The sequence below is a fragment of the Gastrolobium bilobum genome, unplaced genomic scaffold (genome assembly GCF_033153095.1).
Source record: "Gastrolobium bilobum isolate Gb01-03AN ecotype WA unplaced genomic scaffold, APGP_CSIRO_Gbil_v1 utg48334, whole genome shotgun sequence".
Taxonomy (NCBI): Eukaryota; Viridiplantae; Streptophyta; class Magnoliopsida; order Fabales; family Fabaceae; genus Gastrolobium; species Gastrolobium bilobum.
Window position 1 is genome coordinate 5,309 of NW_026898771.1, and position 24,704 is coordinate 30,012.

The 24,704-nt window shown below is 36.6% G+C and overlaps 1 protein-coding gene across 1 annotated transcript; it reads right to left on the reverse strand.

Moving 5' to 3' along the window:
• Positions 1-12,230: 12,230 nt before the first annotated feature.
• Positions 12,231-12,536, reverse strand: LOC133283980 (uncharacterized). The gene has a single exon (XM_061480914.1). It carries the CDS (start codon positions 12,534-12,536, stop codon positions 12,231-12,233), a length of 306 nt encoding a protein of 101 aa, XP_061336898.1.
• Between the last annotated feature and the right edge of the window lie 12,168 nt (positions 12,537-24,704).

Genomic DNA, 24,704 nt, shown 5'->3' on the forward strand with positions numbered 1-24,704 from the left:
CTCTCTCCCAAAATGTTGTGTCTACATGACAATTTTTTTTCTTGTAACAGCACCGATATGCATTCCCCAAAATTTATTGATTCCATCCCCAAACGCAATTTTATCGTTTATGTTTTTACTGATTATGAGCATATTTATGGTAAAAACAAGAATTTCCATGATTGATGGCTTCAATTGGGTATTTAATCAAAATAGCTGTTAGGAACAGACTTAACAATTAGAGAAAACTAATGAAAGAGAAAGTAACATTTGTATTATTTCTTGCATAAGCCTTCTGTACAACACATTCCTCTTTTATACAACAGTAACCAATACCCAAAAGTCACATGTCTACATTCTACTAACAACTATTAACAAACTGACTTAACAACCATAACCAATTTACAACTAACTCAATAGAACCCTTTTAACAACTATACCATTTCCAACTAACAACTATTCGTATCAACTGCCTTCCCCTGTAAAGGGACCTTGTCCTCAAGGTCCTTGAAATAGTGAAAACATATAATCATCGATATCCACAAGGGGGAGGTAGATGATCATTTATGCTAGAGCCCTGTTTTCGATAAAAAAAAACAGAGAGTAAACACCAATGCATGTTTCACTTCTTCTAAGAGAATACTACATGTATTTTTATTGGAGACCCTGAGATAGAAGTTACTATAGGCCTTGGTCTTTTCCAGAAAAAATTCTTCTTCGTAAAAGAAAATTGAAACTTTAGCAACCTCATTTTCATGCTTTAGTGACTGACGTAAGGAGACAGTGGCTGCAAGACATAAGGGCTTTGCATCATATGATGGTTCTTGAAAAATGGAAGAGGCAGAGGATGAGACAACAATGGGTTCTTGATTCTGATAATCCATTCTTGAATTACTCTGCACTAATCTTTGCTCCGTTTCTGCACCAAAACGTAGGCGAATAACAATCTTGAGTTCCTCCCAAATGCTAATCGTTCCAGTGTTGTATAACCATTGAAACCATGGTGATGCTTGTCCTTCCATCTTGATACTTGTGAGTTATGCCTTCGGATGATGAGGCACTTGCTGAAACTGAAAATAAAATTCAGTTATGAAAATCTAAATATGCAGATCAGCTGCATTGAATGAGGGCAACTCCATCTTGTTGGATTTCAAGAATCTTTTTTCAAAGAAGTCAGTGCTGGTTTCTGGTGGGCGTGACGTATGGGTAACATGGTCAGAATCCATGTGGGGATTGGGTTGATGAGAGCTTGTTGAAGCTGGTTGGACATGAGGTTCAGCGATAAGGAGAAAGGTTGGAGTATTAGTTGTTGTGGTTGAGATGGACGGGGAAACGATTGGAGTATTAGTGGTGATGGGATTCTTGGTCGTATTTGAATATTGGGAAGAGGAAGAGAAACGTTTGTTGGCTGAAGTGTTTGGGTTACCAAAAGAAAAAGAACGTAGTTGCTCATGGTGGTGGGTGTCATAGGCAAAGGCAAATTCCGTTGAAATGGCTTTCTTGAGGTCAACGTTCCCAGAACATGTGTTTGGTGTGGTGTATGGTTGATTGCTGGGATGTTGTGTTGATTGATGGGAAGTGAAAGGGAATGGGTTGTGGGTTTGTAGCATGAATTCTTGAAGACGATTATCAAGTTGAATAACCGATTCCTTGAGCTGATCCAAGCGTTGCTGCAATTCCGTACGCGTTGATTGCAACTCTTGCTGGAATTTTGATCGAAGTTGGTCTGCAACTTGTTGGATCCTCATCTTGAGATTCAACTCTCAATGAAAGCACCAGTTGTTAGGAACAGACCTAACAATTAGAGAAAACTAATGAAAGAGAAAGTAATATTTGTATTATTTCTTGCATAAGCCTTCTGTACAACACATTCCTCTTTTATACAACAGTAACCAATACCCAAAAGTCACATGTCTACATTCTACTAACAACTATTAACAAACTGACTCAACAACCATAACCAATTTACAACTAACTCAATAGAACCCTTTTAACAACTATACCATTTCCAACTAACAACTATTCGTATCAATAACCTAGACATTTTTAACAATAAATAAATAAATAAATAATAAAGATATTTTTTATTTTATTTAAAAAACATAGGATAACTCATCAAAAATCGATTTTGGAGTTGTTACAAAATCGGTTTTGAACTTGATAACCGATTTATGGTTCATAACCGGTTTTGACTTAAAACTGGTTTTCATTGATTTGGATAAATAAAAATCGATTTTAAAAAAGAAAATTGGTTCAGTTTAAAAATCAAATCGTTTAAAACCGGTTCGGTTCGATTTTTGTCAAAATCGATTATGAACCGCTCCATGCACATCCCTAGTTAAAACACACATAGGGTTTAGGATTACCTTCTCTAATGCTAGTTCACATAATTGTCCCTTGATCGCTCGTAGAAACTTCTTCTCCTTGAATCATCTTTCTCCTTTGAAGCTTGTCAGGCAATGGCAGGGTAGAGCCTTCAAGTGTTTTCTGTTTAACTTCTCAAGACAATAACAGTGTCTTGAGGTTAGGTGTAGGGCCACAATGGAGGACAATAATATCCCGTGTGCACCCGGTGTATTAAACATACATATGGCAGTAGCGCAGCTAAATAAATGCGGAAGCTAACTTTTTCATTTCAATTATGATGTCATCATTATTAACCAAGTTGATTACTTATTCCTTTTCAAAATATAGCCTATGTAAATTGCAATTAAAGCTAACTGAATATCCTCATAAAAAAATGTGTATCTAGTCATGGAACTACGACATGTAGACCGGACAATATCAGTATACAACTCAAGTAACTCAACGTAACATAAGTCAATGTGTCATAGACAACCCCCATGCTCACCAAATCAGGCAACAAGCCAAACAATGTCTTAAATCAATAGTCATATCATAATAACAAGGCATGTATAATCCAAAAGCGATAACAGGTAGACATGCATATATCAACTCAGCTCCGGCCTCCTGCCGCCAGAGGTATCAACCCCCGAGGTACTTGTACCTGAAAATGTGCCCCAACACGGGGTGAGATCTCAAAAAAAAATCTCAGTATGACAAGGAGTCCTCAAGGATCTCTCCACCCCAAGCTCACTTACATGTGCAATATAAGTTCCAAAACAGTATAAAAAGTCATTTACAAAATCTGTGCATTGCAGCATATATCCATGTCATGTGTGTATGCATCCTACTGGCCAAAGAATAAAAATGTAGGGATTACATATGTCTACAACCTACAGTACAAGGAGCACCGCTTGTACCTCACCCATAGATTCACCATCTTGTATATCTCCATATACTCAGGCTTACCGTCTAGGTTGTACACCACATACATATCATATGGCACTTGCACTCAATAAAACAACTCAATAGCATATCAAGAATCATCATTTATTTTCATAAAAATACAGCATGCATATAACCACCCCTCCATGAGGTATGGTGGAACCAACAGTGGGCAAAAACGAGGACACGAAAGCTTACCTCTTAAGCAATCAATCCCAACAAGAGTCCACACCATCCCAAGGTCACCAAACAGCACAATCACAATATATTTATACAAAAAATAATCCTTAATATTCATAGCCCAAGGTTTCACTAAGTGTTTAAGACTTTCCAACTTGTTTTAAGTGATTTTAGGCTTAATCTAGAGGAGGTATTCAAATACTCCTCGATGAGTATCCGAACACTCCATGTCTCTAGAAAGTATCCCAATACTTTCACTAAAGTATTCGAATACCACAAAGTATCCGAATACTTTCACCACAGTATCCGAATACCACACAGTATCCGAATACTTTCACTACAGTATTCGAATACAACCAAGTATCAAAATACTTTAACTAAGGTATCCGAATACTTTTCCACCAAGAAAAGTATCCCAATGCTCCTTGATGAGTATTCAACTACCTGCTGATGAGTATTCGAATACTCCACGAAAAGTATACGAATACTTATCAGACAGAATGCAGAAACTCGTGCAGTTTCTACATAATCCTCATTTAAATGGTCCTTCCACGATTTGGACTCCAATAACTCCACAAAAAAAGTTCATTAATGTATTTTAAACATAGTTTATCAACCTTTAACTTGAATGATCAAAGTTTCACTCTTTAATGACTCAAACAAGCTCAAATCAATGGAATTTCAAAGGGAGTCATGGCTTACCTCTATGCTCAAGAAATCAGAAAAGAACTGACTTGGAGCTTCCCCACACAGCTCAACAAGACAAACTTCACAAGGCCACGAATTTGACACACAAGCTTGGTCTTTTACACTCAAAGATGGCTTCTTGAAGCCTCAAATAACAAGCAAATGGCTTCCTCAACAAGAACCTAAGAACTCAGCCCAAAAACCCTACTCACAGTAGCTAAACACTCAGCAACAAGAGCCTTTCTCCCACACAATGCTAGCTCACATTTATCTATGGTGTTTTGGTGAAGGAACTATGAATAAAGGTGGTCCCTTTGTGGAGTTTCATGAAGAAGAAGGCTATGGAGTAAGGTGGAGAGGGTAGTAGCCAAAATGCACCAGAAAACCCACATAGAAGAATGCAAAATCTGACCTAGAGAAGTGTGCATTTAGTATTTATAGTACGCTTAAGTTTAATCAAACAGTATTAGCATTAATAGCTCCACTAATCATTTTAATCTACAATTTCAGATTCTGAACCTAGCCATTTTTCTAGGATTTTTCATATTTTTATTATAATTTTCGTAGCACTTTGTCGGTACGCGTTTTTACCTAGCCGGTATCAGTCCTGACGTTAATTCTCATTATTTCGACTCCAAACTTATTATACCAGTCCTATATATTATTCTAGAAATATTTACATACTTATTATAATTTTTTGGGATACTTCACCGGTACACACTTATACCGTGAAGCAGAACCGGTATTTGCACTTTTCGTCAAAAAAGCGACTTTCAACGTTCTTAAGCCCTTATATTAATTATTTAAGCCCTCTCATAATTATTCAAGGTCAATTATGGAATTTATCTCTTAACTCATAATTAAATTAATTAGATTCCTAATTTAACAGAGCAGGTTCTTACAGTAGGCAACAAAAACTAGGGTTCTTGGTTGCTAGAATATGGCGCTAGATTTCTTGAAAAGATCAGAACACAATGTAGGGCGCCATTTTCTTGTCACATAAATTAGGATAGTGATCCTCATTTGGATGACACTAAAACATCCCATTATTGTTAGGATAAAATCCTAATTCGAATTGTACTAGAATAGCTAACTCCAACAAGATTCATGACCATCTTTGGATTTTATCGTATCATGTAGTTGGAGAACTATTCTCCACATTTGAATTCAAAATTCAAATGACTAAGTGAAGGGATTACATGGAATTCAAAATTCAAAATGATTTCTAGAACCTTCTTGAATTTTGTTCCTTCCCATATTGTTCGAATTTCAAATGGGATCTAGAACCTTCCCACTTGAAATTTGCCCCTTATCATCTTATCCTTCAAGGTTTTTGCTTCAACAACCTTATTTGAATTCATAATTCAAATACAGAGTTGTTTGAAGAAGCCTGGTCCAATCTCTATTGAATTTAAAACTCGAATTTAAATTTAAATTCAAATCCAAATTCAATCTTATCCTAGTTTATAATTTAAATTTAAAATTAAAATTTTCAAAATTAAAATTTTGAATTGCTCCAAACCTCGTTTTGGTTAAGACAACTCTTTGACTTACTAGGACTCATGGCCCAAGATCCTATTGAGACTTCTAACACATTTGGGCCTATTAATGGAGAAACTAACTTCACCACTAAAAGCCCAAATAGGGCGTATGACTTAATTGGGCTTGGAATCCAACTCCAACCCAATCACACCTATAGTCTTGAAAAAGTCCAATAACATTTATTGGCCCAAACTTGCTCGATAAAGAAATCAAGAACAACCTTAATGTGTGTGACCTATTAGACCCAATTAGTCATTGACATAAATAAATTTGAACAAATAAAACTCCTTAACGAACCCAATTTATCCAATGACTATATAAGACACTAGGAATGCTCTGCGGCCCCAGAACTAACTAAGTTGATCAAGTGATCTACCTTCTCTAATCTAGATACCGTGTCGTTATCATCCCTCAGACTATCATTCACATTTAGTCGAGAGCAATGATATATTATCATCTCTCTTGGTTGACTAAATATAGCTTTTCACATAACTAAGAATCTTCTTCTATAAACTCTAAGGCGGATCCATGACTCTTCATGATCCCATACTGTGCACAGATTCCCGAGTTTAGTAGAAGTCATCACAGCCCTACTGGTCTTGTGAACGACTAATCCCTTGTACGGGATTATGAGTCATTTGGGCATGTCCATCTATACTCATGTATTCGAGTTATACCCAAGAGTACATTGTTCTCACCATTTTTAGGCAGATAGAGTTGTACAATCAGAGTATAACATCCTAGGACATAGTGTTCGAAAACATCCTCGAGTCTAGGATGATCTGCAATACTAAACGATGAGAGACTTTACAAATCCAATGATACTCTATATAATGAATCCATGTGGAGTCTCTCGGCAGGTGTAACGCCTTGTCTGCAGCCGGTTTATTAACATACAATGGTATTTAAAGCTCAGATTACAATAATTAATTGCAAAAGCAATATACTCTTTAATTTAAATACTCAATGCTAATCCTCATGGTGGATTAACTTTTCACATTAATAACAATCCTTATGCAATTGCAACACTGAAATAAATATGAAATACCTCATACTCATAAATAACAATTCAAAAACATCCATAACTCATGTTGCTACCATACAAATACCCAAGTCAACAAATACACAGATTATTTAATAGTGGCATAGACAATCCCTATGCTCACCACAAATATCAACATAATCCATCAAATCTAGTCATAATGAAGTCTCATGATGGATGTATAAATAATTATAATATGCATGGCTCATAACAATAATGAAATTTTTATGCCAGCCTCTTGCCTTTATCAATGTCCGTATCACGAATGTCATCTCCTGAAAAATGTGCCTAGAAAGGGTGAGATTTCTAACAGAAATCTCAGTAAGACAAGGGGTCCTCAAGGGATCCTCCACCCCAAGCTCACTTACAAGTATAATATAAGTTCTAAAACAGTGCAAGCAATATATACAGAAGCAGATTAATAATAAGATAAAGGGAATAGCTATACTGGCCATTTATAGCAGTAAGCAATGCAGTATATAAATGAGCATGTTATGCAATATATCAAATGAGTGTGCAATGCCGCATATGTCCATGTCATGTGTGTATGCATCCTCAAACATACATCATGTGGGTGCGCAATAATAACCCTACTAGCCAGAGAACAAAGTAGGTATTATGCACGTATGCGACCTACCCAAAAGTATAAGGAGTTCACCTTATACCCACACTACAGGAGTTCTACCCCTTACAAGGAGTCTACCATTCTCAGGAACCCCACACAGGTGTTGTGCACACTACCCCGCCTACATATACATGTAACAATGCACTATAATAAAATCTAGCTCAACAACATATCCAATAGTCATAACATCAATAGATATAATTTCCAAAAAAAAGAACATACCATGCACATAAACCAATCCCCCATAGGGTTTGGTGGAACAAACAGTGGATTAAACCGAGGACCGAAGGATTAGCTTTCAAGCTAAATCCTCTAAAACCAACTTAGTAACAATCGGGTCATCCATAGACATACATTCCAACAAGTAAAGCCTGTTTTATGTTAAAAATATTATTAATAATCAAATTCTCAAATTTCATGACATTTGGACTACGTTTTTTTTCGTTTAGTGATTGCAGGCTTCTCCTTAAGCCTCCAAGCACAAACCGTCTTTATCATTTTTAAAACTAAAATTGAAACTCTACCAAAACTTCTAAGAATTTACTATGTTAAACTAGACATTACAAGATTTTTAACGACATATTTTAAGTCTCAATCGGAGTTGTATAACTTCGGTTATGTTTTTCTAAAGATAACTATGACAAACAGAATTTCCCACAACAAGGCAGCAACTTCAAACTCAAAACTCGATCAATCAAATTGTCCAATGGATCTGAACTTTTACAGGTTGTATCTCTATGTGTTAGTTTCATATAGGTTTAAACCTCACTCAATTTGGAGCTCTGTAGCTTGAGATATAACAATTTTACTAAATTAGTGTGTTGTTGTCATTTTTTCCCAATCGGGAATCGATTCCTCCGTGACAGAATGCAGAAAATCTGCATTTTTTTCTATTTTGGAGGTGCTTCAATGGCATCCTAAAGGTTCTAACTTTGATACACTCACTTATAGAAGTTCAATTAACTTTATTACCGTTAGATTAACAACCCCAACACAAATCATCAAAGTTCCTCTTTTTAATGACTCAAAACAAGCAGTTTTAATAAAAATGCAAAGAAAAGGGTGAGGGGTTACCTTGAGGCTCTTAAAAACAGAGAAAGGAATGGGATTTGAAGTCTTTGGTATGATCCTAAGCTACTGCCAAGATGACACACGAAATTTACAATATGATAGAATATTGAGACACGTAAAAAATATTGAAAAAGGGAATACTTAATTTCTTCAACACATCAAGCCTTTTAATAGGCAACATAAAAACTGAAAGTACCAATAAAGAGACTCATTACAAAGCTAATCAAGAGTCTCATAACACCCTCATAACACCACTAATTAACTACTCATAATGTCATAACGTCAGCCATTATATCCCTAATAAACATAACAATTTAACTTCATAACTCACATAAGAAAAACCAAAAGACAATTAACTCTTCAATATTGTAACTGACACAAGAAACTAAAAAGACTCCAGCATTCCGTCCCTTTAACTAATGTTTGCTAACAGTCACTTTAAAGTATACAGACACCTAATAATCTTCTTAACTTCACAAATGACTCCATCTTGAGAGCTTTAGTGAATATATCAACAATCTGATCTTCACTCCTGCAGTAGATTAAATCAATAGCTCCATCATTATAAAGATCTCTTAAAAAATAAAACTTCACATCAATGTGCTTGCTTCTTCCATGTAGCACGGGATTCTTGGATAATTTAATTGCTGAATTATTATCACACATAATTTGAGTAGCTTTGAGTTGCTTGAATTGAAGCTCCTCAAGAATTCTCCTTAGCCAAATGGCTTGGCATGCACAAGCTGTAGCAGCAACAAATTCAGCTTCTGTGCTTGACAAAGTGACAATTGGTTGCTTCTTCGATGCCCAAGAAACAACACTTGTACCAATCATAAAATCATAACCTGAATGTGCTCTTCCTGTCTTCTTGATCTCCTGCATAATCACTGTCAGTAAATCCCATTAAATTAGATTTTACACCCTTCTTGTAAAATATCCCGAAATTTCTTGTTCCTTGCAAGTAGCGAAGGATTCTCTTGGCAGCCAACAAATGCATTTCTGAAGGATTCTCCATATACCTGCTAATTAAACTCACAGAATACATTATGTCTGGCCTTGTTGCAGTGAGATACATCAAACTTCCCACAATTTGTTTGTAGAAGGTGTTGTCAACCTTCTTTCCTCCATGCTCTTTGTGTAGTTTCAAGCCACATTCAACTGGAGTGTGCACAGGATTACAATCCTTCATCTGAAACCTGTCTAGAATATCTTCCACATATTTATTTTGAGAAATAAAAATTCCATCACTTGATTGTGCTACACTTATTCCAAGAAAGTAATGCATCATACCAAGATCAGTCATTTCAAACTCATTCATCATAGACTTTTTAAATTCTTCAAACATAACATCAGAATTTCCAGTGAATATGAGATCATCTACATATAAGCAAACAATAAGCATTTTTCCTTCATCACCAATCTTAAAATAAAGTGTATGTTCATAAGGACACTTTATAAAACCAGCCTTAAGAAAATAAGACTCAATGCGACTATACCAAGCTCGAGGGGCTTGTTTTAGTCCATAAAGTGCCTTTTTCAATTTGTAAACTTTATGCTCATTTCCAACCTTCTCAAAACCAAGGGGTTGTTCAATAAATATTTGTTCCTCCAAGTACCCATGCAAGAATGCTGATTTGACATCTAGCTGGTAAATAGGCCAAGAATTTTGTGCAGCCAATGCAACCACCAACCTCATTGTATCATGTCTCGCAACAGGAGAAAAAACTTCTGTATAATCAATCCCATATTGTTGCTTGTACCCCTTGACAACCAAGCGTGCTTTGTTCTTGTCAATTTCACCATTTTCCTTTAACTTTGTTTTGAACACCCACTTCACACTAATGGTTTTGTGTCTATTTGGAAGATCAGTTAACTCCCAAGTATCATTCCTCTCAATTGCATCAATTTCAGCATCCATTGCTTTTCGCCATTTTTCTTCTTTGACAGCACTCTCAAAAGTCACAGGATCACATTCTAAAAACAAGGCAAGGTGAGTAATTGGATCTTCAATTCCAGTTACCTCATAATCTTCAATCCAAGCAGGCCTTCTTCTAACACGATGAAGAGATTGAGTTCCTTCTTCATTGACTCCAACTACTGTTGGTGAGGATTGACTAGCTGAAGAAGTTGCAATGGATGAATTTTCAGGCATACTAGATGCTGAAATTTGCTCTTGTTCAGAATCAATATCACGAAGAACTTGGGTAGCTGCTGCATATGCCAATCCCAAGTGTTTTCTTCATCAAAAACAACATCCCTGCTAACCACAATTTTTTTTGTCAGCGGATTAAACAATTTATATTCTTTAGATGTATCACTTACACCTAGAAAGACACATTTTTCAGCCTTGTCATCAAGTTTTTTTCTTTTCTGATCCGGGACATGAGCATATGCAATGCATCCAAAAATTCTAAAGTGATCCACATTTGGTTTTCTCCCACTCCAAGCCTCTTCTCGCGTCATATTTTGAACTGCAAAGGTTGGACTTCTGTTCAAGACATGAATGCACCAGTTTACTACTTCTGGCCAAAATGTCTTTGGAACTCTTCCTCTTGCCAACAAGCTTCTAACCATGTTGAGGATGGTTCTATTCTTCCTTTCTGATACACCATTTTGTTGTGGTGTATACGCAGTTGTAAGCTCTTTTCGGATGCCATGTTCTTCACAAAAAGCTTCAAATTCTTTTGAGCAATATTCACCACCACGATCTGTGTGAAGTGTCTGAATCATCCTTCCTGTCTCATTCTCCACACGAGCTTTGAAATTTTTAAATGTAGAGAAAGCTTCTGACTTTTCCTGTAAAAAATATACCCACATTTTTCTAGAAAAATCATCAATGAAGGTGATTAAACATTTTTTACCTCCATTAGAAATTGGATTTATTGGACCACAAATGTCTAAATGCACCAATTGCAAAATTTCCTTTGCTCTCCATGAGTTCCCTTTTGCAAATTCAGAACGATGTTGTTTGCTAATAATACATTTTTCACATACTAAGGAATGAGGAATTGTGATTTGAGGGAGACCTGTCACCATATTTTTCTGTTTGAGCGTCTTCAACCCACCGAAGCTCAAATGGCCATAGCGAAAATGCCACAACCATGAAGGATCTTTCATTTCAGCCATTAAACTAGATTGGATTCCTTCAATCTTTAATGGAAACAATCTGTTTCAACTCATCTGAATAACAGCAATAGCACCTCTAACAGAATCATATATTTCACAAACACCATTTTTAATAGTGATCACATAACCCTTTTCTTGTAATTGGCCAGCACTCAATAAATTACTTTTCAAATCAAGAAAATACAATACATTAGATATTGTTTCCATAAAACCATTCTTGGTTTTTATTTTAATGTCACATTTTCCCATTACTTTCACAGTAGAATGATCACCAAAACTTACAGTAGATTGAAAATTTTCATTCAGATGAGAGAAAGAAGACTTACTACCACTCATGTGGTTGCTGCAGCCAGTATCCACATACCAAACATCTGGCTCAATTTTCTTTTCATCTTTAGCAACCATCAATAAGGTTTCACCTTCCTCCTTTTCTGCAAAGTTTGAACTTTCTCCTTTTTCTTTGCTATTTGGCAGCCTAGTATAACATTTAGATTGATAATGACCAAATTTATGACACCTGAAACATTCTACCTTGGATTTATCAGGGGCTCCTCCTCTGCCTCTGCCTTGAAATTGATCATTATTGGACCTGCCTCTGCCTCTGCCTCTACCCCTTCCTTGAAAATTGTTGGAACGAGTATCGGTAGAATCCTTTAATGCTTGCTCATCTGTGTCTTCCTGTTTGAACTTCTATTCATGCACCACCAATGAGCTCTGCAATTCAGCAAGTGACAAATCATCTATATCTTTAGATTCTTCTATAGCACAAACAACAAAGTTAAATTTTGCTGTTAATGATCGAAGAATTTTTTCTATGACAATTATTTCTTCTGTCCTATCTCCATGAATTCGCATTTTATTGACAATGGTCATCACGCGAGAGAAATAATCTGCAATTGATTCTCTCGACTTGATTCGAAGTGTTTCGAATTCCGAGCGTAAAGCTTGAAGCTGCTGCCTCTTTTCTCTTGCAGAGCCTTGATACTTCTTTTTCATGGAGTCCTAAATATCCTTGAAAGTTTCTTTGGAAAGAATGGTTTCCAAGATAGAACGGTCAATGGCCTGGGAGAGATAATTCTTCGCCTTCAAATCCTTCAACTTTACCGCTTCATGAGCTGCTCGTTGAGCTGTTGTCAACTGAGTTCCTTCTGCTAGTGCTGGTTCAACAACACCATTGGTAACGACATCCCAATATTCCTTGGATCGAAGGAAGATCTGCATTAGCATGCTCCAATGGTCATAATAACCATCGAAACGTGAAATGGCTTCTTGCACAAAATTAGAATATGTGGCCTTGACTCTTCACTTTTTTTCTCACACCTTTATTCCCTCACGTGTTTAACTCTCAACCTGGCTCTTGATACCACTGATAGAATATGGAGACACGTAAAAAATATTGAAAGAGGGAATACTTAATTTCTTCAACACATCAAGCCTATTAATAGGCAACATCAAAACTGAAAGTACCAATGAAGAGACTCATTACAAAGCTAATCAAGAGTCTCATAACACCCTCATAACACCACTAATTAACTACTCATAATGTTATAACGTCAGTCATTATATCCCTAATAAATATAACAATTTAACTTCATAACTCACATAAGAAAAACCAAAAGACAATTAACTCTTCAATATTGTAACTGACACAAGAAACTAAAAAGACTTCAACACAATCACCATTTGGTTCTTTTTTCACAAGGTTGCTTCTTTAATGCTCCCAAATGAGTATAAATGACCCCTACCCACACACAAAGAAGAACAGCCCCCTAAACCACCAAACACAGCAGCCACAACACTTTAAGAAGGAATTTTCTACTCCAAGGTGAAAGCTTTCAAGTTGTAGCAAAGATTGGTTAACTCAAAGAGGAAGAAAATTGATATCTTGAGACTTTCTTGGCAAAAAGGATATGGTGTTGAGGTTGTGATCATATGGCATCATGTAAAAATGGAAGAGCACCTATGTGGGAGTTGGAAAAATGACCTAGGGTTTAGTGCCCTTCTCTATTTATGGATGTACTCACTTAAATCATCGGTATTAGTTCTAATAGATCTACTAATTATTTTTCTACCAAACTTTATATTCTTTACCTAGATATTTTCCTAGTAATTATCATATTTTTACATTAATTTTTTGAGACACTTTGTTGGTACGCATTTTCTACTACGAAATAGCCGCTATTAGTTTTGACATCACTACTTATTATTTTCATCCCAAAATTTGATATTCTTGAAAGTCATAGGAAAAATAATATTAATAGTAAATAAAATAATAAAATAAAATAAAAAATTAGAGAAATAAATTAATTAATTAATATTGGAAACAATGACTAAAAAGGATAATATGGAACATATGAAAAACAAGTCTACCCCTCCTCCTCTAGACAATTAATACAAATTTCCACTTTATTGTAAGATACATCATCTACATATGTATTTCTTACTCCATTAAGTATTCTTTCGTTAAATTTTTCCAAATAAATTTTTGCAAACCTTTTCTTTTTATGCAATACTTTTGGTAATAAATTTATATGGGAAAAGTTCAAAAGAAAAACTTGTGGTATTGCTTTTAATCACTTACACGTCTGTGCTTTTTTTAATCACTTAATCCTCTGTGATTTTTTCCATCCACACTCCTCCTTAACACTATTAGAAAATTAAATAACTATACCTATTATACCCTTCTTAAAAGAAGAAAATAAATTGATAAAGAAAAAGAAAAATAAGACCAGATATTATGACAACTTATAACACTTAATAAGACACAAATTAAAAAATAGCAAAAAAAAAAAAATCAAATATGTTATGTGTCTAAATAAAAATACATAAATGTATAAAAAATAGAATAATAACAAATAAATTATAAAAAAATAAGACTAAATATATTAAAAATCACAATAGCGACAGCAAAGACTAAAATTTAAAAAACAAAAAGGAAAATAATCTAAATGACAAATATATATACTGAAGAAAAATTAAGATAAAAAATGAAATAAAAAAGAAATAGAATAAAAAGAAATCACTTATGAGTTTCCAATATATTTAGTTTTATTTTTTCTTTTAAATTTTTATCCTTGGTCTATTTTATTCTTTTTTATTTAGATATGTTTGATCTTTTTTCCATTTTTTTTTTCACTTTTTGGTCTATTTTATTATGATTTTTTCCTCAATTTTTTTTAGCCTTATGGCACTCCATCTTCTAAATATTTTCATAAAAAAAATAGAGAATAGAATAGAGATATAAAAAAACAAAACATATCTAAACAAAAAGAATAAATAGACCAAGGAAAAACAAATAGAAAAAAAGAAAATATATTAGAAATTCATAACTGTGATTTCTTTTTTTTTTTTTATCTCAATTTTTTCTTCTACTTTTTTGTCTTAATTTTTTTTTTCATTTAGACTATTTTTTTTTAATTTTTGTCTTTTCTGTCCCTGATGTGATTTTAAATATATTTGATCTTATTTTTTCTTCTATTTTTTTGTTCTTATTCTATTTATTTATACACTTATTTATTTTTATTTAGACACATAACATATTTGATTTTTTTGCTATTTCTTTAGTTTAGTCTTTTAGTAAGTGTTACAAGTTTTCATAACATCTGGTCTTATTTTCTTTTGTCTTTATCAATTTATTTTCTTCTTCTAAGAATGGTAGAATATGTATACTTAGTTAGGATACCAAAAAAAAAAAGAATATGTATGCTTAGTTAATTTTCTACCAGTATTAAGGAGGGGTGTGGATGAAAAAATTCACAAGGGGAAAGGTGATAAAAAAAGGCACAGGTGTGAAAGTGATTCAAAGCAATACCACATGGGTGTTTTTGAACTTTTCCCAATTTATATTTTTACGCAAGCATTTAGGGGTTTCATAATATGTTATGGGCCCAACTCAAGATCCTACGTTCTAGAAGACCCACAAGGACAAGCAACTAAGAAAAAAAATAAGGAAAGAATCTCGGAAGATATCAGCCTTATCATATGTTCAGCGGATCAAAAACTGGAATCCTAATATTCCTGAGAGGACCAGAAGTGCACTCCTACTAAGTAACTTATTATAAATAATTATTCTTAAATGTGGCACTCTTGAGCTAGTTTGGGTTATTATACTTTGACTTTGAAATAAGAATAATCTGTTGTCATCAAAATTTTTAATTTAACAACAGATATAAAGTCACGGCTATACAAACCAAGCAACACCAAAAGTTTTATCAAATTCTTTCAATTGATACCCCACCCGACCCATAAATTTTCTGATTCGTTATCCCTTATGGATAGTGACCGTAGTGCCACATCTTTAAAAATTATTTCCATAAATGCCACGCGAAAAAAACAATTTTCCAAACTGCCATGCATCCAACTCGCTACAACACAAATCGACTTTGGTGTGGCCACGTGTCGCATTTTTTCAGGCCATCTAACTCACTGCAAGCTATAGCGAGTTAGGTGGTCAAAGTGTCAATTTGCTTTGCGAAAAGAGGGACACCTGGCAATTAGCCACAAACTTGCTGCGGATCATGGTGAGAATAGTCCCAACGAAAAAAAATAGCCATTAGACACGTGTTAGACGAGGACATACTCGATGTGGGATATAGCGAGTATAGTCCAACGGTTAAAAAAACAAAAATAGCCGTTTGGTGGCTATTTGAAGCCCTCCCCATCCCCCCAACTCCCTTACACCCCCATCTCCACTCTATTTCAACTTTCTTTCTCTCTCTCACTCTAGAAATTCATTTCTCTTCTTTCAAGGATTTCTCAAATCTCTCACAAGATTAGTTCTTTATATTTTTATTATTTTTACATTTTTAATAAAGATTAGTATATGAAACCCTAGGATAAATTCCATGTGTTAATTTTGTTATATTAATTTGTATAGACCTTAAACTCTAGGATAATTATTTTGAAGGTGTTGTTTCTGAGTCCCATTTCACCAATCTCACAAAATTAAATTCCTATATATGTCACATAACTCATTGACTATCAAGGTTAGTTTTGGTTGGGTCCTTCGTAATTTCTATTTACATTCTTTGTATCTGTTAGAACACGCACCGCTAAATAATTAATTAAATAAGACTATCAATGCTGGAGCATGGATTTGATAAAGGTTATGACTAATTATGATAAGATAATTATTTGGAAGGTCAAATAATGCTTAAAGTCACTTTTCAGACGAAAAGTGCAGATATTGGTTCTGCTTCATGGTATAAATGTGTACCGGTGAAGTATCCCAAAAAATAATAATAAAATATAAATTTTTCTGGAAAAATATCTAGGTCAAGGATATCAAGGTTGGAGTAAGAATAATGAGCGTTGATATCAGAACTAATATCAGCTACATATAAAACGCGTACCGGCAAAGTGCTGCGAAAAATATAATAAAAATATGATAATTCCTAGAAAAGTAGCTAGGTTCAGAATCTTAAGTTTTGTGAAAAAATGATTAGCGAAGCTATTAGAACTAATATTGTGGATTAGTGGGCATACTTATATAAATAGCCATTGCACATAAACCTAGGTCAGTTTTCTGATTTTCTACGTAGGTTCTTCATGTGTTCTTGGCTGCCACCTTCTCCCACACCATCCCATATCTCTCCTTGCAAGAAAAAAATACCAAGACACCATTTTTAGTCTTGATTCTTCCTCTTCCACCTTGTATAGGAAGCTTCAAGTCACTGTCTTCACTCTGTTTTGAGCCATTGGGTATGCACCACTACCTTTATTCTTGAGTTTTTACTGAAAGAATGAACCTTGATGCATGTAATAAGGGAAAGATGATAACTTAAGTGTAAATATGGTATAACACACCTAAAAATGCATGGTTGAACGTCTGGAAGTGTTAAAAATGGAGTCTTGGAAGGATATCTTCGCGAAGATGCAAAACTGCATTCTGTCACGAAATAACCGGATATGATATCCGAATATGGATATCTGAATATTGACCTTGTGATATCCAGATATGGATATCCGGATATGTCCTCGTGAAATATCTGGATATTCTGGAAAATCGTAGTTTGAGTTGTTCTTTCCAAACAGAAGCATGGTTTGGGTTTTTGGACCCTTAATTGGTTAATTTGAATCTCTGTATAAATTAACTAAGTCATAACCACTTAGATTGAAGGATTATGGCTTTGAGAGAAGCCTTAGCTCAATAAACGAAAAAGGAAACATTGTCCTAATGTAATGAACATCTAGATTATGAATTTTGATAATGTTTCTGTTATAAACAACCTGTGATTGTGTTGTTTGGTGATCGTGGACTTGTGTGGACTCTTAGTCGGGATTGTTAGCTTGACAAGTAAGCTTTCGTGTCCTAGGTTTTATCTATTGATATTTCCACCATACCTCATGGAGGGATGGTTTATATGCATGGTGTATTTTCTGAAATTAGGAAAGAATATTTGATATGCTATTAAGCTGTTTTATGAGTGCAAATGTCATATGATATGTATGTGGGGTGTTCCACCTAGACAGTAATCCCTGAGTATATGGATTACTGTGGGTGAGGGTATCCTTGTACTGTAGGTTGTAGACGTACGTAATTCCTACCTTTTATTCTCTGGCCAGTAAGATGCATATACACATGACATAGACATATATTGCATTGCATGGATATTTGTAATTATACTGTTGTTATCTTTTTGGAACTTATATTGCACATGTAAGTGAACTTGGGGTAGAGAGATTGTAACACCCCATATATATCCGGTAATGTTATCATACTATCGTATTAAGCTGCGCTTAATTAAAAATGCGGAATATCTTTTTCTTTTCAATTATGAAGTCATTATCATTACCAACTTGCTTATTAACCAATTAATAAAACATCTCATGTATGCAATTGCAATAAAACAGCTAACAGAAATACCTCATTAATTAAAACAGCATAAAGTATGACTCTAGTCACGGAACTACAACACGTAGACCGGACCAACGATCAGTTTATACAACTCAATTCAAAAGTACTAACAACATAGTGGCATGGACAACTCCCATGCTCACCCAAATAAGGCAACAAGCCTTACATAAGTCTCAACATCAACAACATAATAATAATAATGCGGAAAACATAAACAGCATCCAGCCCAGTCATGCTAGCAAATAAGCAGTAAAATCATCAACTAAGCTCTGGCCTCCTGCCGCCAGAGGCATCAGTCACCATACTACCTGAACCTGAAATAAGCATTCCCCAAACGTGGGGTGAGATCTCTAAACAAGAAATCTCAGTAAGGCAAGGGGTCCTCAAGGATCTTCCACCCCAAGCTCATTTACATGTGCAATATAAGTTCAAAAGAAGTTTATCATCATCAGTTCTAAATCAGTGCAATGCAGCAGATAATCATGTCATGTGTGTCAATACTAATCTACTGGCCAGAGAAATGCAGGATGTACGTCTACAACCCCACAATAAGTACAAGACGCCGCTTGTATCCACCCCGGATCACCGTATTGTAAGACGCCACATACTCAGGCTTACCGTCAAGATGGAACAACACATGCATATTAAAAGCCATTAACACATAAAGCTCAACAGCAATTCATATATCTCAAAGCATGTAACACAGCATGCATATAACCATACCCATATGGGACATGGTGGAACCATAACATGGCTAAACCGAGGACACGAAAGATTACCTTGCAAGCTAACACCCAAAGCCAAGAGTCCACAGCTCAAAGTCCAAACACAGCAGATTCACAATCTGTTATGGTCTAACAATATATCAATAACATGCACCGCAAGCATACAATATTAAAACAACACCTTTCCATGACGTTTTAGGTCTTAAGGCTTTTCACTAAGCCATAAGCCCTTAATCATATGATTCTGACTTACATTAATTAATTACAGAAGTTCAACTTCCTCAAACTAGGGTCCACAAACCCATAGATCAGTTATGGATGAACAGTACGCTACTGTACCTCGTAAACCCAGAATATCCGGATATTCCTTGGGAACATATCCGGATATGAAATATCTGAATATCTCACAGGCAATATCCGGATATCACCCTGGCAATATCCGGATATCAATATCCGGATATCCCGATTCCCATATCCGGATATCCATATCCGGATATCAATATCCGGATATTCCACGTCTAATATCCGGATATTTCGCGACAGAATGCAGTTTCTGCATTTCGCGAAGATATCCCTTCAAGGTTCCATTTTTAACACTTCTAGAATCTTAAACATGCATCTTAAGGTTCATTGAGGTTCATATGATAGTTGGTTACTTGTTTAATTCATTAAACATGCCAAGACTTCATCTTTAAGAAACAAAACTCAAGACCAAAGTTGGTACAACTCACCAAGGTTCAAAACAGAGCAACAATGGCTCTTGGAGCTCACCACACTGCCTCTACAGGTCTGACCTTCAAGGCACACGAAAATACCACCCAAGCAAGGATCTTTCTTCACAAAGATTGCTCCTTGGAGCTCCAACAACCCAAGGAAGAAGCTCACACACTCACACAAGGCAACTCAGACCCCAAACAGCCTCCACACAGCCACCACACTCAGGGAAAGTGCTCATTTCACACTCACAATGATCTCTCTCACTCACCCAAGGTACAAAGTGAAGAGAAAATGAAGAAAAGAGGTCACAAGGCTCACAAAATGGTGGTGAGGCAATGGAACAGTGGAACCAGCAGCTGACCAGCCCCACACTCACGTAGAGAATCTATTTCCTAGGGTTTTGTGCCATCACAAGGGAATTTATAGCCCACTTAAGTCTCAAACACATTGTATTAACTTCAATTGCTACGCTTAGCATTTTAATCCCAAACTCAGAATTCTAAAACTACACAATTTTACAAGAATTATCATATTTTTCTTATAATTTTCGGAGTACCTTTTTGGTACGCGCTTTTCATAGCCAGTACCAGTTTCTGGCACCAGTTCTCATTATTTGGACTTGAAATTCGTTCTACAAGTCCTACACATTATTCTAGTAGTTATCATGTACTTATTACAATTTTCCGGGATACTTTTTCGGTACGCATTTATACCGACTAGCAAAACCGGTATCTGCACTTTTCTTCCGAAAAGCGACTTTCAGCATTCTTACTCACTTACTATAATTATTAGAGCCTCATAATAATTATTAGGGTCAATTATGGAATTATTTTCTAATTTCACATAATTACTTAACTAACTTCCTTAATTAACGGTGCGGGTTCTTACAGAGATCCTTGAGGACCCCTTATCTTGCTGAGATTTCTTTTAGAGATCTCACCCCGTATGGAGCACATTTTCAGGTACAGGTGTTCCTGAGGCTGAGACCTCTGGCGGTAGGAGGCCGAAGTTGAGCCGATGTTATGCATGTGTATTTATCGCTAGATTTTATTATGAATAAATTATGTCTAGTTGTTATTATATGAATTTTGTACGTGAGACATGACTTGATGATTAAGTTATTTTATTTGATGAGCATGGGGATTGTCCATGCCACATTGGTGTAAGTTATGTTTAATTCAGACTTGAGTTGTATTATTGTATCAGGATATTGTCTGGTCTACATGTTGTAGTTCCATGACTTGATACACTATTTATATTATGAGGTTATTCAGTGTAGTTATTTATTGCAATTTACAAATAGGTGCTTTTTGAAAAAGGAATACGTATATCCACTCGGTTAATATGATAAGTTTCATAATTGGAAAAATTTAGCTTCCGCATGTATTGAGCTGCGCTATTACCATTTATATGTTTAATACACCAGGTGCACACGGGGTGTTATATTTTATGGTATCAGAGCACTTTTTAGGGATAAAGCCTGTATGTATTGCAATAACTTAAGCTGCCTTGTTGTCTGAATTGTCTTGTTAGTTTTTTTTGAGTTTTGCTGTGATAATGCATGCGTGACCACATTGTGTGGGCCTGATCAACTCATCCTTTGTGTAACATGTGCAGAGTTATGACACCTCTTAGGAGATCTTGGGAGACAAGCGAGGGTCAATTTGATCTTATCCTGACTGCATTAGCTGAGATGCAGGCGGCTAGACAAGCCAATCAGGAGGCTATTAGAGCGGCCAACCAAGCTATGTTAGATGCTGTGAGAGAGGAAAATAGGAAATCCATAGAGGGCATGCTTGAGGCGAGCAGACTGGCGAACTTGACTATGATGAGAGTCATATTGGAGGAGATGAGGATTGGTCGTAATGATGGCCAGCATCCTCCTCCACCACCTCTACTGCCGTCGCCGCCGCCGCCTCCACCTAGCCACCAGGATGAGGATGAAGGAGGTAGGACGCACATCCCTAAGGACGATGGTCAGAGTCACATGGAGGGTGTTAGTCACCTTACTGGGATGATGAAACCATATTTTGAGCCTGTGGAAGATCATGAGACGAGAGACCGCAGACTGAATGCTTTCCATAAGCATAAGCCACCTTCTTTTGATGGATCTTATGATCCAATTGTTGCCAGGCTCTGGACAAGATATTCAGGGTGATGCAGTGCATTGATCCACAGAAGCTGTTGTTTGCTACCTACATACTTGAGGGAGATGCACATGAGTGCTGGATGAACACCTCTCAGACGTATGAGATGCAGGGTCATGTGATCACTTGGCCATTCTTTGAGGAGCTTTTCCTTGGGAGATATTTTTCTTATGATGCTCAGGAGAGGAAACATGGAGAGTTTGAGCGCCTGGTGCAGGGCTCTATGTCTATTGATGAATATTTGGCTAAGTTCAATGAATTGGCCAAATTTGCCCATTTTCGAATTGCTATGCCTACACCTGCAATTTTGGCTGCTAAGTTCCGTAGGGGACTTAAGGGAAAGATAGTGGATCGGATAGCTGGAGCTGCATCCAAAGATTTTGGTACCTTGATCCCGAAGTGCTGTGATATAGAGGATGTTTAAGTGAGGAACAAGAAGAGGAATATTGGAGAGCCAGAGGTGAAGGGAGCTAGTGGCTCCACTACTTGGAGAGATAGGAAAAATGGGGGGAAAGCAAAGGGAAGCAGTTATCTGCCAGGCAGACGCCGAACCAGTTCAAGAGGACATCTACTCAGTAAGGGGAGTGCAGCTAGACCTTTCACTACTCCCATGTGTACTGGGTGTGGGAGATCACATCTCAGACCGTGTTGCACCGACCATATTATTTGTTTCCATTGTGGCAAAGAGGGCCACTATGCCAGAGATTGTCCCTCTTCAGTTGCTGGCCCCTTTTCAGATAGTTCTTGTTCCACCTGTAGCAACACCTATCGTTCCACCGGTTTCAAGACGTATGTATATAACACCCCGTGTATACCGGATTTGTTCTCATATTATCGTATTAAGCGCTGCTTAATTAAAATGCGGAACTAACTTTTTCTTTCCAATTATGGCATGTAAATTGCAATTAAAACATTGCATGCATGTAAATTGCAATTAAACAACTACTGACCGGACAAATAAATGTGTCTCTAGTCACAGAACTACAACACGTAGACCAGACAAATTCTGATAGTTTATACAACTCAAAACTATAGCATAGCTAACATCAATGTGGCATGGACAACCCTCATGCTCACCAAATAAGGCAACAAAGCCCAACAGAGTCTCAAGTCATATAACAATATACTAAAGGTAAACATAATCGGTATCCAGACATATCAACTAGCAGTATAATCAGCATGCAATAGTCAATTAAGCTCCGGCCTCCTACTGCCCGAGGAATCAACCCCCGAGGTACCTGAACCTGAAAATGTACCCCAAACGTGGGGTGAGATCTCTAAAAAGACATCTCAGTAAGACAAATGGTCCCCATGGATCTCTCCATCTCAAGCTCACTTACATGTGCAATATAAGTTCAAAAAGCAGTATAACAATATAAGTTCCAAAATTAGTGCAATGCAGCATATAATTTACATACAGGCAGTATTTTGAAAATGGATTAAGTAATCAACTTGATTAATATTAATGATGTCATAATTGAAAAGAAAAAGTTATCTTCCGCATTTAATTGAGTTGCACTTAATATCATAATATGATAACAATCCGGGTATACACGGGGTGTTACATTTTATGGTATCAGAGCACTTTCTGGGGAAAAAGCCTGTATGTATTTCAATAACTTAGGATGTTTTGCTGTGTGTTTTTTCTTGTGAGTTTCTTTTGCGTTTTACTATGATGATGCATGTGTGACTACATTGGGTGGGCCTGATCAACTCATTCTTTGTGTAACATGTGCAGAGTTAGGGTACTTCCGAGGAGGACTCGAGAGACGAGAGAGGGTCATCCTGACCCGGTCCTGGCTGCATTGGCTGTAATGCAGGCGGCTCGACAAGCCGACCAGGAGGCCATTCGAGTGACCAATCAGGCGATGTTAGACGTCGTTAGAGAGGAAAACAGGAAAGCTACAGAGGATGTACTCGAGGCAAACCGCCTGGAGAACATGACAATGATGAGGGTCATGTTGGAGGAGTTGAGGACTGGTTATGTTGGTGGCCAGCATCCTTCGCCACCACCTCCACCACCACCACTGCCTCCACCTAGTCACCAGGAGGGTGATGGAAGAGCTAGGACACACGTTCATAAGGACGATACGCTGAGTCATACGGAGGGCGTGAGTCACCTCACAGGGATAATGCAACCCTTTTATGAGCCCACTGAGGATAGAGAGACCATTGACCGTCAACTGAATGCTTTCAGTAAGCATAAGCCACGTTCTTTCGACGGATCCTATGACCCCATAGTTGCTGCAAGATGGCTTCAGGCCCTGGATAAGGTTTTCAGGGTGATGCAGTGTACTGATCCACAGAAGTTATTGTTCGCTACCTACATGCTCGAGGGGGACGTACATGAGTGGTGGATGAACACTTCTCAGGCATACGAGATGCAGAGCCAGATCATGACATGGCCATTCTTCTAGGAGCTATTTTTGGGGAAGTATTTTCCATATGACGCGATGGAGCGCAAGCAGGGAGAGTTCAAGCGTCTGGTATAGGGCTCGATGACTGTGGATGAGTATTTGGCTAAATTCAATGAATTGGCCAAGTTTTCTCATTTTCGGATGGCGATGTCGACACCGATGTTTCTAGCTTCTAAATTTCATAGAGGTCTTAGTGAGGAGATAGCAGATAGGATTACTGGAGCAGCATCCGGAGACTTCGGCACCTTGATTCAGTAGTGTCGTGACATTGAGGATGTTTGTGTGGTTAGCAAGGCCAAGAA

Bases quoted from the DNA above. Each gene is read 5' to 3' on its own strand.
- LOC133283980 (XM_061480914.1), bottom strand. From the start codon at position 12,536: ATGAAAAAGAAGTATCAAGGCTCTGCAAGAGAAAAGAGGCAGCAGCTT.